The 14339-nt window shown below is 40.9% G+C and overlaps 1 protein-coding gene across 13 annotated transcripts in view; it reads left to right on the top strand.

Moving 5' to 3' along the window:
- The window catches only part of LOC141767729 (myosin IXB), a 69479-nt gene that overhangs the window by 31503 nt on the left and 23637 nt on the right, over positions 1 to 14339 (top strand). For all 13 annotated transcript variants that reach the window (XR_012593923.1, XM_074635308.1, XM_074635314.1 and 10 more), the window contains exons 5-6: positions 8407 to 8501; positions 12031 to 12093. Coding sequence is in view for 12 of the 13 variants with exons in the window: in XM_074635308.1 (XP_074491409.1) it covers positions 8407 to 8501; positions 12031 to 12093 (158 nt within the window). In the remaining variant the exon portion in view is untranslated. The remainder of the gene's footprint in view (positions 1 to 8406; positions 8502 to 12030; positions 12094 to 14339) is intronic.

Genomic DNA, 14339 nt, shown 5'->3' with positions numbered 1-14339 from the left:
ACGCTATTGTACTTGTTCTGCTCATTAAAAAGAGCATATCTCAAAAACTAAAAATACATGCATAGTTGAAATACATTATGGAGTGTTGAGAAATATTTTGTTCATATTTCTGCATTAAGAAATCTTTTGGATCAGTATGTTTGTTGTATGTATGTTGTATGTTTTTTTAGTAACATTTAATGAAAAAACATGTCAGATTTTTGTTTTGTTTGTACTTATGACACAATGACCTATGACCAATTCTACTGTAGAGTTCAAAGGGTTAAGAGGTACTTAATAATGTGGTTACAGGCCTGAAAAGATTGAGCAGCATAGCATTCATTTCATCATCAGAAAGTAGTGTATTATCAGTTTAATAGTTCAAGGATAAAAGCTTGACTCAAACTTTCAGGTCCACCACCAAAGATAAAAAATGCAATGATGCAATGATACCAACTTAAGTGAAAAAAGCTATTTCACCAAGGTTTCTTTCTCATACATAAACATAAAACGCTTTTGATAGAAAGATTGATGTTATTGATTTAGTCGGCATAGAGAACGTCATCGACAGAACAGCCAGTGAGGTAATATATAGTCGCCAGCCTCCTCCATGCTACTCAGTCTCACAACTTCAGACAGGAAGTTCCTATCATCCGGAACCCTTTTTAACAGGAAGCAGCTACGACACGGGAAGTAATGTCAGTAGTTCTCTCTGCTGTTAGCTCAGGGCTTTGAGGGGTGTGGATATACCAAAGTATTGTATTGTTGTGCAGGAAGTGCAGAGGAGTAGCTGGCCGTTCTCTCTGCTGAGCCATTGTTTATCTCTTAGTTATGGGTTGCACCTCTTTATTCCTCTGCTATATTTGGTCAGGCTGGGTGGCATTGTGTACAAGTCTGGGAAAAGCTGGCATTACTGAGTTTAAGTCACTGCGTCATGCACATGTGTCATTCATTTCATACACACACACACACGTACAGTATACAAAGGCCTTACTGTAATCATACCACTCAGAAACATATTGAAGAGTGGAATATGCTGTTCCTTACAGGCCAAACACAGCTTACATGTAGCAGTATGCTGCAGGCCACTTCAGGGTCTATTCATGGTACTCTGACCACACCACAAGCTAAGGTTTGATGTGGTACCCATCTAGACATGGGTGGAGCTGCTTGAAATGGCTCCAATCTGGTAAAACACCAGACCACAAGAGGAGCAAAACTGGTGCTAGAAAGCTTTATTCTAACTATTCCAACCTCTTACCTCTAACATCTTCATCACTTGACCCTGTATTATGTATGCATACAGGTGGTAAACCAAATAATTTAGACATCAAACACCTGTGAGATCACCTTGAAAATACCTTGAAGATGAAAAACGCTGCCAGATAACCGGTGAACAAATAAGGTTTGTATTTCCGGCCTTAAGGTTTGCGCTGAGAAGTCACATATGGAGTGCCAAGGTCACAAATGGGGCTAATTGTACTGTAAAATTGCAAATGAAAGTATTTCAGACATATGTCAAATGAAAATAACGATAATTTACTAGTAAGTGAATCGTGTAAATAGTACGGGACACAGAAAACGAGAGGTTCAGTTTCTCATTCAGTCCAAAAGACTCAACAGAGTTGAGGGTAATATTTTAATGCTGCAGAAAAGTTATAGTTTGACTGACTATATTAGTGTACAGTTCCAAAGTTCATGTTTCCATTGCACATTGCAGCCTTATGTTCAGTAGTTGAGTCAGTTAAAAGTTGTGACACAACACATGATGTATACTCTTGATGTTGAAATGCCTGTGTGGTCTGTGATGTTCAGACTAAACACGCCTTTTAAAGATGAGGATTGCTAAAATTCTTGCACTATATTAATAAATAAAAGTATGCTGTACACTCCAGTCTCCTACTGGGCTCAACAAAATGACCTCATAACCTTGTTGGTTTGATCTGTTTGTGTCAACTGCTCTTGTTTGTCAATTTAGTTAGCATTTGCTTCTGTGTATGTATCAGTAGTTTTAGATGTTGTCCCTAAAATAGAGTGGTGCAGGGATGATGTATTTTTGTTGGCCAACCAGGATGTTAGCATTGCCCTGGTTCCCTCGACAAAAAGCCAATGGGATTTTTCCATTGGGTTTTAGATTATTGCAGAAAATAAACTCTGTGGCAAACAAACGTTTATGATACTGAGGCGTGAATGCAATCGCCAGAAGTAAAACACCAACATTAGGCTATAACGAATTACACCACAGTCGCATGAGCTCGAGTATACACACCGAGGCTGTAAAAGTGGGCGTGTCGGCGTGATGACGTTTAGTAGTCTCATTTAGCCACTTGTTAGCAACCGCTTTTTTTAAGCGGTTGCTAACAACCGCTTTATCGTTTTATGCAGTTTATTTTGAAACTGAAATTTGGGCACAGATGATTTCCCTCTGTGGAGCTTTATTTGTCTCATGTTGCTTGCTTAATAGACTGAGTTAGTCCTTCTCCATGTCATTATTCTGTTGATCCCCTGTACAGTTAATCAAAGCATTTACCTTAAAGTCAGTGCATGGAAGTGTCTGCTCTGTTTTCCAGCCTTTGCTAATAATAACGATCATCTATTACAATCAACCATTGCATACTGAAGCAATTATAGTTTTTTTTCTCCCAACCACCACTACCACGTCTTTATTTCCACTATGCTGACATCCAACACTAGTTAGTTTTGTTTTCCACTGTAGTTGATTTACTGCTGTGTAGCTGTCATGTGATAACAGGCTTAATATACTTTACATACAAGCTTTATGTGTCTTTGTCACCATTTACTGTAAATCTGTAATTCATTTAGGGCTGCAGCTAACAATTGTCATTATCAATTAAACTGTTGATTATAAAGCAGTGAAAAAATGCAGTTTCTCAGTGCCAAAAGTGACATCTTCATGCTTGTTTTGTCCAACCAACAGTCCAAAACATGATATACACTCACCGGACACTTTATTAGGTACACCTTGCTAGTACCGGGTGGTCTTCTGCTGCTGTAGCCCATCTGCTTCAAGGTTGGACGTGTTGTGCGTTCAGAGATGGTATTCTGCATACCTTGGTTGTAACGAGTGGTTATTTGAGTTTCTGTTGCCTTTCTATCATCTCGAACCACTCTGCCCATTCTCCTCTGACCTCTGACATCAACAAGGCATTTCCGTCCACACAACTGCCGCTCACTGGATATTTTCTCTTTTTCGGACCATTCTCTGTAAACCCTAGAGATGGTTGTGTGTTAAAATCCCAGTAGATCAGCAGTTTTTGAAATACTCAGACCAGCCCGTCTGGCACCAACAACCATGCCACGTTCAAAGTCACTTAAATCCCCTTTCTTCCCCATTCTGATGCTCGGTTTGAACTTCAGCAAGTCCTCTTCACCACGTCTAGATGCCTAAATGCATTGAGTTGCTGCCATGTGATTGGCTGATTAGCTATTTGTGTTAACAAGCAATTGAACAGGTGTGCCTAATAAAGTGACCGGTGAGTGTATAAGAGAGAAAAGCAGCAAATCCCACATTTGTGACACTAGGACGAGCAAATATTTGGCATTTATGCTTGATAAATTATTGATTTTTCTATCGATCAGCTAAAATCCTTATATGTTAATGATCTGCAGTGTGAAAGTATCACCCAGCTACACAATTTTAGTAAACTGCAAGTCATTTCCTCAAAAACAAAGAAGTGCCATGTCATTCTGCTTAAGATAAGAAACAAAGAATATCGAAATATTATTTGTCTTGACCTTCATGCTGTGAAATCATGAAGTGGTTCAGTATAACCGCTTTCACTGGAACATTCACCACCGTTATTGAATTGAGAGCACAAGCCCCTCTGAGCGCTATTGACGCCATTATTTCACATCAAAGAATCAATTCTTTGTTAACATCTCAGTTGAGTTAAGCTCGAGGGGTTTAAGTGTAGTCGGTGGGATATAGTGGCGGCTTGAAGCGAGGCCAAGCATAGAGGAGGAACTGTGTAGAGACGCGGTTGCATTCAATCACTGCCAACATCATGTGATATCACCAAAGCATTTTTCACATTCAGGACAACAAACAGTGATTATTTTGTCACTCTGTGTTTTGCCTCAATATTGCAGCTAACAGTGATTTATATATTTCATTACTTTTGCTGCTTGATTCTCCAGTTTAACCTGTAATTGAAGAGTGTATTAATGGTGAGTTGGGCTTAAAGAACATGATTGATGGGTGTGAAGTGTCTGCAGCTGAGTGAGAGAGCATGTCCACCTAGAGGTTTGATAAATGTTTGCACGAGCGCCTGCCGTTGCCCTCTATGAACGTGGGAACTCTCTTTGTGACGGTTGGACTGTTTAGACTCCTTTTGTGAGTGTATCCGAGCTGTAGTGAGGTGTCAGTGTCGGGGCCTTGGCAGCGCCTGTGGAAACGTTAAACTGAAGCTCTTTTGAGCAGCTAGACTTTAAAGGATGCAGCAGTGCCTCCGTGTCATAGCAATAAGGTCTAGTACCCCACACCAGCTCTAACTTTTTACTGATTACCAAAGAGTTTTTCTCTTTTTTCTCAGTTTTGTAGGCATATTGAAATTATGCAAATAATGCTCAAAACTCTTATTCTTTCAGATCAACACAGAAGGGACAACTACAAATAGCTTACAGAGAAGTATGCCAACTCTGAGCATAGAAATGTGTTTCTGAGGAGTCAATCTAATTTGTGTTTCCGTTAACATATAATCTTTTACACAACATCAGACCGTTTCCTTACACAGATTTTTTTGTGTTTGCAAGTTTATACTAGACCAAACATTTAATGTTGTGTTTTAGAGTAGATAATTTATGCTTTCTCGTCTCTGCCCCAATCGCTTGTTGAGACAAACGACTCATAAACTGCACTGTTTTAGAGACACTCCCCTCGTTTAGTTTGTAAGGAGAAGTGTGTGTGAGTGTGTGTGAGGGGGCTGAATGGGGATGTGAGACTTCATTCGGATCGGTCTGGTTCTGTTGAAGTGGAAATATACAGGGGAGCGGGCTGCCAGAGAGGCCGGCTCACCACAGAGAGGAATCCGTTAAGACAGCGTTGTACGTCATGAAATGATCAGTGGATATGAATACCCGCAACATGCAGATATGTACACACTGCAGATTGCTGAGCCCTTCTGCTTTCTGTCTCTCTCCTTCTCCTTCTCTTTCTATACTCTCACTCTCCCTTCCCTCTTTTTTCTCCCTGAGAGCAACCCCTATTTCGTAAGAATGCAGATTAGACCTTTTCCAGGGACACGGTTTTGGAAAGCCGTCAGTCCGCTTCCCCATACCTGCTGAGCCGTCCAGCCAATCAGATCGTCTGCTCGTGGGCAAGTTCAAATACGAACGATGCTGTGACATGTTTAGCATTCCCTCCGTGGTGCAACGGCCTGGGCTTTTCAGAGATTTCCCAGGGTTTTTGTGCTCTTCTTGGCTGCAAGGTTTGACGAGTGGGGGTGATCAGAACAGTACTGGTCACAGTGGGCAGCATTGAGCAGTGAGACTCCTTGGGGTATCAGTGCCAAAACACACGTACTGACCCTCAAACCTGGAACAGAAGCAATGGCATTTTACTCTGTAAACACAGGCAACAGCTGTATAAATAAATGTACAATTTTACATTTTATTTATTGGCAAACTAAACATACAACCAAACATGCACCTAGAATGACAATGTGGTGTATACACACATGCATAAAAAAAGAAAGAAAGCGAGAGTGTGGGTGGGTGAGCCCAGTGAGTGGGTGGGTGAGAGTCTTGTCTAAGCAAGTCCAGGTTAGTCTGAAGTGGGATAATTCTGGTCACGGACAAGAAACAACTGATCGTCTCTTTCATCATCCATCAACAAGCAGCAACTCTTGCCTCATACTTCCCTCAGGTCTCAAAACTAATACACAACTTTAGTGCACCGAAAAGAAAGTTGGTGCAAAATGGGTTAAAAGGGAAGAAAAGTTTTAGTAAAACAAGAATGCAAAACTTTCAGGTCTACTCTTGAGCAGTACAAATGAAAATAGGTCAACGGTTCATCTTAAGGAATCTCAATCAGACCCTGTAGGCGTGTGTGTGTTTGTGTCCCCGAAGTCCAATCAGCCTCAACACCACTGTATCAAATTCACCCTGCAACTGCTTTGGAAGATACAATGTGGCTCCTATTTAACATGCACTGAGTCAACTTCCCCTGCGGTGGCCTTTTGTTGAGTGTGTGTGTGTGTGTCTGTCTATCTGTAACCATGTGAGCATGTGCATCATGAAGAAAAGAGAGCGCTATTCTGTTACCGTCTCAATGCAGTAAACGGGGCCCCTCAGCGGGGCCTGGTAGCTGGGCTCTGTGTGCCCCTGGCTGGGTTGGCGTTAGTCTGAAGAAGCCTGGAGAGAAACCCTGGTCCTCTCTGTTTCTGTCTCCGACACTGCTATACAGAATGGCTGTCCCAACCTCATTTATCATCACTGACCTAATCACACACACACACACAAACACACACACACGGTGCACAAGAGAATGAGGGGGAAAAGGTTGTGAAGGAGGAAAGACGAGAAAGAGATGGATGGGAAGAGAGTGAGAGAAGGGCAAGAGGGGACAACGAGTTGCAGATGCTGGCCCCCTCCTATCACCCCCAACATACACAAACACACACACACACACACACACACACACACACACACACACACACACACACACACACACACACACACACACACACACACACACACATAGTCCTACCCCCTCCTGCCATCTCAGCTGCTGTTTCAAAACAAGATTTAACCCCATGACTGTTTAGTTTCTTTGTTGTCATGGTGATTTGTCGTTATTGTTGTTGACTTCAGTGAGGATGCTGATACATGTGCTGGCACTGATTGTGTTGCACCCAATAGCTCCTCCATATAAGGTTTGAAACTCAATAGAGCTCATAGTCAAGTTTCAAAACATCAACAAGGAAGAAGGGAAGAGATTTTAAATTTTGGGGGGCACTACTGGGTGCAACTACAAATAATCAGCTAGTATGTCTTTAAAATCAAGCCTGATATGGTCTCTTAGTGAAATGCTCTGAGAGAATTTGAGTTCCCCTTGGTAAACAGTGATGCAGCGTATATGTCTAAGGCTTCTAAGGCTGTTATTGTGAAAGGTAAAAATGAATGGCTGGCAATAAGCGTATTTTCCCAAATATATAAATACAAAGTACTTTGTTGCCGTTTGTGTTGTGATGTTGCTCTGTTCACATTAAATACATTATTTTCGTAACATGAAACAGGTAACCTGAAAAAAGTCATGTGCCTCTGTGTCCTCCGGTGCTCCTAACGGCATCTGCAAAATTTCACAGACCGGAGGAAAACAAGCAGTAAGAGCTGATCTGCTGTATATGATAGCCGACTGTCAATCACTCGCGAACTCCGACCAAACGGTCAAACTAGGCAGCGCTGATCAAATATGAATCAATATTATTGATATATTATTATATATATTATTATTAATTATGTTACATTAATGCCTATTTCTTGCCTCAATTGTTTTCAGAATCATCCTGTAGTGTACAGTTTAGCTGTAAAATGAGAAAGTTTGTGACGTGGCCGCCATTGTAAAATCTGTTGAAGAAACGCCAAGTTCCGGTCACATGACCGGGGCACAGCCGATAGGAACGCTCTCTCAATGAAATTACCTGTGATTGGTCAAAGTCTCCCGTCACAGGCTAGATTTTTAAAGCCTAAAAACAGAGCCATGATGAGTTGCAGAAGTCTAGTTATCTATCAGAACACTTGAATTACAATATGCTGAAAGGTTATTATGGAATTTTTGCCCAATGATGCCAAAAATATACTGCCTACTGCCACTTTAAGGCTGCACAATTATTAGAAATTTTATCAAAATCGCAATATGGCCTACTGCAATTTTCAAATCTAGCTAGTGAAAGGTGAAATGTGCGTCAAAATACCATTTTAGATCAAATATTATGGTACTGCAGAGATGTCCTGGCCTACACATCATATTCTACAGACTTAAGAAAACATCTTTGTTTGGTACAGATCCCCACAAAAATCACACCATAAACAATTTTAATGTTTTTCAGTGAAAAGGAGAATATAATGTAAAAGATATCTTTCCCTCTAATATCGCAAATCATATCGCAATTGCAATATCAGTCAAAATAATCGCAATTAGATATTTTCTCGAAGTCGTGCAGCCATATACTCAGTGTTTGAAATGTTGTTGTCTTTCACATATAAACCAGTTACCTCATTGGTTTATTTGACAAAAAATAAAAAAAAGACATTTTTGGTTTAAAAGACAAAAGAAGAAGAAACACGTTCATAGTGATGTCGCATTAATCTTGAGAAGTTGCTGGTAGATTTGTTAATGCACTGCATGTCTTTGACTTCATACCCTGAAACTTATGTGTCTCTCTCTTCTTCTGTTGTCTCTGTCAGGCCTTTGGAAACGCCAAGACAGCCCACAACAACAACTCCAGCCGCTTCGGTAAATTCATCCAGGTGAATTACCTGGAGAGTGGAGTGGTCAGAGGGTGAGTAATTAACAGCGGGTGCATGTGTGTGTATTTTGTGTCTGTGTCTTTTGCAATCGACTACTCTCAACAAGGTCTCACACAAAGTTAAATCGAACCACACTGCTTTAATCTGCAGCATAACACCAAACAGGGACATGTAAACGGTTGTGTCTGTGTTCTGTGTCCTCTTCCTGTTGTTCATCACAACAGGGTCTTCCACCTCTCTATGGCCTGATATCTTCCTCTTTGCTCTTTTTATGGCTGGTCATGTGGATCCTCCTCCGTGCAATAAGTGTGTGTGTAGACTGAAAGTTTCAACCACCAGCAGCATGTCCTTCCTTTTTCTCAGCAGTCAGACTCTGGTTAGGAGCTGTATCAAAGTCTGGTCAGCTGTGTCACTTCCTCATTTCCTCATCAGGAGAGAGGAACAGCTGCTCTATACAGTGTCTTAAAAAAGACGACATGTTATGCTATAGTTGTGGAAGAGTCAACAGCTGAGGGGCTGCAGAAAATATTCGATACTATATTCTGACTAAGGGCTAACAGGATCAGATTTATAAGACTAGTGTGTATGCAAATGTTTCATTCTAGAAATAGAATTAGATCTGAAGCGTGTAAATGCCTGTGGCGACAGCTGCTCAGCTCCACAGTGAGTGGGCATCCCCAACCTGATTATCCCCTAATGGCACCACATCTCATCATGCTCTATTGAATTGCTTACCCTGAGAAAGGTCTGTAATCCAATCAGTAGAGTTGATTTTAGCTGGCTGCTGCTTTTCTGTGCTACAAAGTGAAGCCACTTAGAAAAGGAAATGCTGAAAACTATGACTGTAGTGAACATGAAACACGTTCTACAGCAGGGATGTCACGAGAACCGATACTTAGGTACCAAGCCGATGCCAAAATTCTGAAAACGTGACAGTACTCGTTTTTATACAGTACCATAGGTACCGTCAGGGCTCAAGACTGATGAGGGAACAATAGAAAATGGGTTTGGTACACAGTAAAAATTGCTATCAACGTGTCCAGGGGACACACCCTATTTTTTTCCTGATAATGCCACATTGTAAACAACAAATCTGTTGAAATCAGCAGGACGAGAGTTAGTTAACGTTAGCTGTTAGCTTTGTGCAGGACTGTGCATACCGGCTGCTGTCAGCTAACGTTACCTAGCTCTCATCCTGCCGATTTCAACACGGAAGGTGCCATTGATTTACATTATGATGCGTTCAGGATCTATTCAGTAAAGTATGAGTATTAGGCGAAGGTAAATTCTAACATCATCGTGTGTTCAAATGTAATCTTGTAAAATGTAGTTTTTTTGGCAAGAAACTTGAATAAATCCAGTTGTTTGAAGAAGATGTTTTCATGGCAATATAAAATAGATAATAAAGAGAGAATTATGACCTGTTTAACTAACCTACAAAAAACAGTATGCAGTATACTAATAACGGTAATACAGGAGTGTATGTTGAAGTACGTGGGATTTATTGTTTTACTTTTGTTCTTTACTGTGTTATTGAATTGGTATTGAGAATCCTGGAATTTCACGGGTGTTGGTATCGACTACTAAATTTCTGGTATTGTATCATCCCTATTCCATAGTTTACCATCACCGTACGTGCTGCTGGTGTAGCCTTCACACCAGTAATGTATTGGACTCAGAGCAGCATCACAGCTCTGCTCTGTAGTCCTAACAAAGGCTGCCTGTCTATCTCTCCATCTCCAGTGGCAGCCATTCAGACAGTCAATAGAGGAGATTAACAAAGGGATGGCTGCTGTTCCGCCATGCTCTGCTTTCTGAGCGGACCGACTAACTGACAGACGGGATGTTTTTATGCTCTCTCGCTCTCTCGCTCGCTGTGTTGGTCTCTGTGTGGCTAATCCTTCCTCACTGGGATCTGAGAGAGATGGAGCAGAACGTTGAAAGGAAAGGAGGTGTAAAAAGAGGGGGAGTGTTGGTGAAAGATGTCTGAGCATGAACATGTATGTACTGTATGTGTAGTGAGACTTCTCTTACTCTTCGGTATATGCTGACAGATTTACTGTATAGCCTGTATGTCCGGTCAGCTCCTCTGTACTTATCTGAAAAGAGGCTCCTGTCAACATTCCTGCAGACATGTACTGTTCTCTATTAGATCAGCTCATATGAACAGACACAACTTTTAGGGAGCTATTCACATTCACATACTGTCTCCTGTGGTGGCCCTTAATGCTCAGTATTCCCTGGAAATACTTTCACAACCGTACTGTAACATGTGTACGTCATGAGAGCCAATGAGACACATTGTGCAACTGCTTCATTTTCTGGAACATATCCTGGAATGAGCTCAGGTGTGAAACAGGTTCACAGAAACAAATCACCTCCATGTGTACACAGTTGTGGAATGTATTAAAGTACATCTACTCAAGTACTATACATAAGTACAATTTTCAGCTACTTGTACTTTACTTGAGTATTTCCATTTGATGCTACACAAGGAGTCCATGTAGTTTGGTGAACGTCTGCTTAGGTCAAGCAATGAAAGCTCACATGGAAGGCTGTATTTCTGTATATATTCATAGCCCCTAACTGGTCCAAGAGGTATTTATCAGTCAGACATCAGTGTGTGATGGCAGGGACAGCCTAATGTAAATGCCTGTCAGTTACTCAGGGTGCGCCACGAGGCTCTGTCCTGTCAAAAACATCTGATACATCTTTATGCATATACATCTTGAACTTGAGGTGGTAAAAATGTACCTATTGTGAATTAAGGTTTAACCGTGGCCATGACACCACAACATTTTTTTTTATAATATCCATAAAAGTAATTTTCTTTTGTGTAGAAGTTGCAGAAGGAGAACTCAGACTAGTGGATCTATGCAGTAGATGCGTGAACCTGGTCTCAGTTAATCTGTCCACAGTTGTGGCTGCAGTTTTAGCAGATGGACATAACTATGTTTCTCACAGCACCGCTCTATTCTTAGTGTGCCATGAGGACTGGCGTCAGTGTTGTTTTTGCTTGGCTATAGAAAAAACAACTGTTACTTATAAAACCTGATTTAGACAACTTTATGTTTATGGCCTTGGCCTGGTGCAGTGCGTAAATACCACTGCTCTTAGTGCATATCTCATGACTGCAGTGGTCTGAAAGCATACCTCTACCCCCGCAGTAGCCTTCCTGTCTCCTCTTTCCATCTATAGTACACAATAAAATAAAATAAAACAAATTAATGCCAAAGCTGTCTGTTTGTTGCCACGTGTGTGTGTTGCTATGTGATGTTCTACTATCCATCTGACCGTATCTGAACGCTTTGTTCGCTCTTTGATTGTTCCAACCATCTGTCCTCACTTCCCCTCCTGCTCCTCCCCTCATTTTTTATTACCAGCCGACTTTCACATATGACCTGAAAACACATGCACACGCACACACACACACACACACACACACACACACACACACACACAGACAGAGCTGAGTGACCTTTAGTGTTAAGTGATTCATCCTCATTGTCTTTCTTCTTCCCCTTTTTCTCCCCTCCCTCTCCGTCTCTCTCTGTCTCATAGGGCCGTGGTGGAGAAGTATCTCCTGGAGAAGTCTCGTCTGGTCTCCAGAGAGAAGAACGAGAGGTGAGGAGGAGGGACAGGAGGGGTTTTGACCCTTCACCCCACTGACCTTCATGGGGCCCTCTGTACAAACATGGGAAGCCTCTGATGGTTGGATATGAAGTTCAGCTTCAGTCTTTGACTTTAGATGTTCATCTGTCTAAACGCTTACACACCCACATACATGAACTCACAGTCTAGACTGAGATATTAGCTACTTAAAAGCTTAATTATGTTCATATTTTAATACTAGCTATCCCTCCCTCCAGGAAATACACAACATCGTGGTTCTTCTGTTACTAATGGATTTATTCATCTCTTAATAGCGCCTCAGTCAAAATCACCGTCATCAAACCCACAGTCGAACTGTTGAAAATACATGACAATGTACAGAATAATTACACACAAATTGTAGACACGTAACGGTAAATGTGAGCTACGAAACAAAACACAAAATAAACATACCTCGCTGGCTGCACACAACCGAGACGGGATGAGTCCACTTGAACACTGTTAAATCTCAAGAACAGGCAATGCAATCATCTTAAACTTCAACTAAAATCTTTAAGCGGAGAATAAAAACTTATGCTGCTTCACGTGTCTTCTAGGAGGAAATTGCCACAACTAAATGTGTCCCTGCACAACATAAGACGTAAACATAGTTCCTATGTGTTAATACTAAGGCTGTCAATCAATTGAAATATTTAAACAAGATTAATTGCAGGATTGTCCATAGTTAATCGTGATTAATCGCAAATTAATCACACATTTTTAATCAGCTCCTGATAAAGGGAACTGACCTTAAAGGGTCAAGAATTGTCAAGTATTTAATACTCTTATCAATATGGGAGTGGGAAAATATGCTGCTTTATGCAAATGTATGTTTATATTTATTATCGGAAATCAATTAACAATACAAAACAATGACAAATATTGTCCAGAAACCCTCACAGGTACTGCATTTTGCATAAAAAATATGCTCAAATCATAACATGGCAAACTCAAGCCCAACAGGCAACAACAGCTGTCAGTGTGTCAGTGTGTCAGTGTGCTGACTTGACTATGACTTGCCCCAAACTGCATGTGATTATCATAAAGTTGGCATGTCTGTAAAGGGGAGACTCGTGGGTACCCAGAGAATCAATTTTCATTTACATATCTTGAGGTCAGAGGTCAAGGGACCCCTTTGGAAATGGCCATGCCAGTTTTTCCTTGCCAAAATTTAGCATAAGTTTAGAGCATTATTTAGCCTCCTTCGCGACAAGCTAGTATGACACGGTTGGTACCAATTTAGTGCTTAGGTTTTCTAGTTTCATGTGATGCCAGCATCTTTACTCAGGCTTTAAAACTGAGCCCGCTACAACCTCCGAAAGATCAATTCCATTATTGCGTTAAGAAATAAGACGCATTAAAACAAATTTGCGTTACTGCGTTTACTCTGACAGCCCTAGTTAATACAAAGAAATCAATATTCATGAAAATAAATCACATAAATAATATTATGTAAACAAACATATCAAATAATGACATAAACAATTATGGCAATTAAACTAGCATTAGCTGTGTGTCCATAGAGGACTGAATAATGTTGCCCACTGATGTCAAAGGGGACAGTGTGGACACTTGGTGGGAGTTTGAATGTAGCAGTGATGGATCATATTAATATAATTTGGTGTTGTGACCTTAAGTGACTCCAGCTTGTGTGTTAAGAATTAACTGTTGCCGTACAAACGGAGATACAAAATCACTTTCCTGTCCTCACTCACCATGTGGTTGCTCACTCTTCCTCAAGTCATATAAGCCTTGTTACTCACTGTGACATTCACTACCGACTAGACCACAGGTCTGTTGCTACTTGTGTGATTAATGTGCAGACAAATATTTGGGCTTTGGTAATTGAGAAATACAGTTGAAGTGTTACGGGAGTGAACAAGTTCTAGTAATTTGTATTACTGATGAATGAGTCAAAAGAAGCGACTGACGTATGTTGATTAACCCCAGTTTAATCTGACTTCAATAAGAATGTTTCCATATTGACTGTAGATGCAGCAACGCTTTAACCATGAGGTGGTATTGATTGAACTGTCACAGGAAGCCTTTTCACAGAAAGACTACTCAAGTCATGTTTGATACTCTGTTTTAGATTTGTACAGATAAAGATACACAAAGGCGCTCATGTGGGTTAGTCTGAAAAACCACAACCTAGCACTGAGCAGCTCAGCTGAAGGAGTTGACGCCTTGTTTATGAAAACATACTGTAGCTGTTGTAA

The sequence above is a fragment of the Sebastes fasciatus genome, chromosome 5, assembly GCF_043250625.1.
Source record: "Sebastes fasciatus isolate fSebFas1 chromosome 5, fSebFas1.pri, whole genome shotgun sequence".
Lineage (NCBI taxonomy): Eukaryota > Metazoa > Chordata > Actinopteri > Perciformes > Sebastidae > Sebastes > Sebastes fasciatus.
This window is presented reverse-complemented; position numbering and strand designations above follow the sequence as displayed.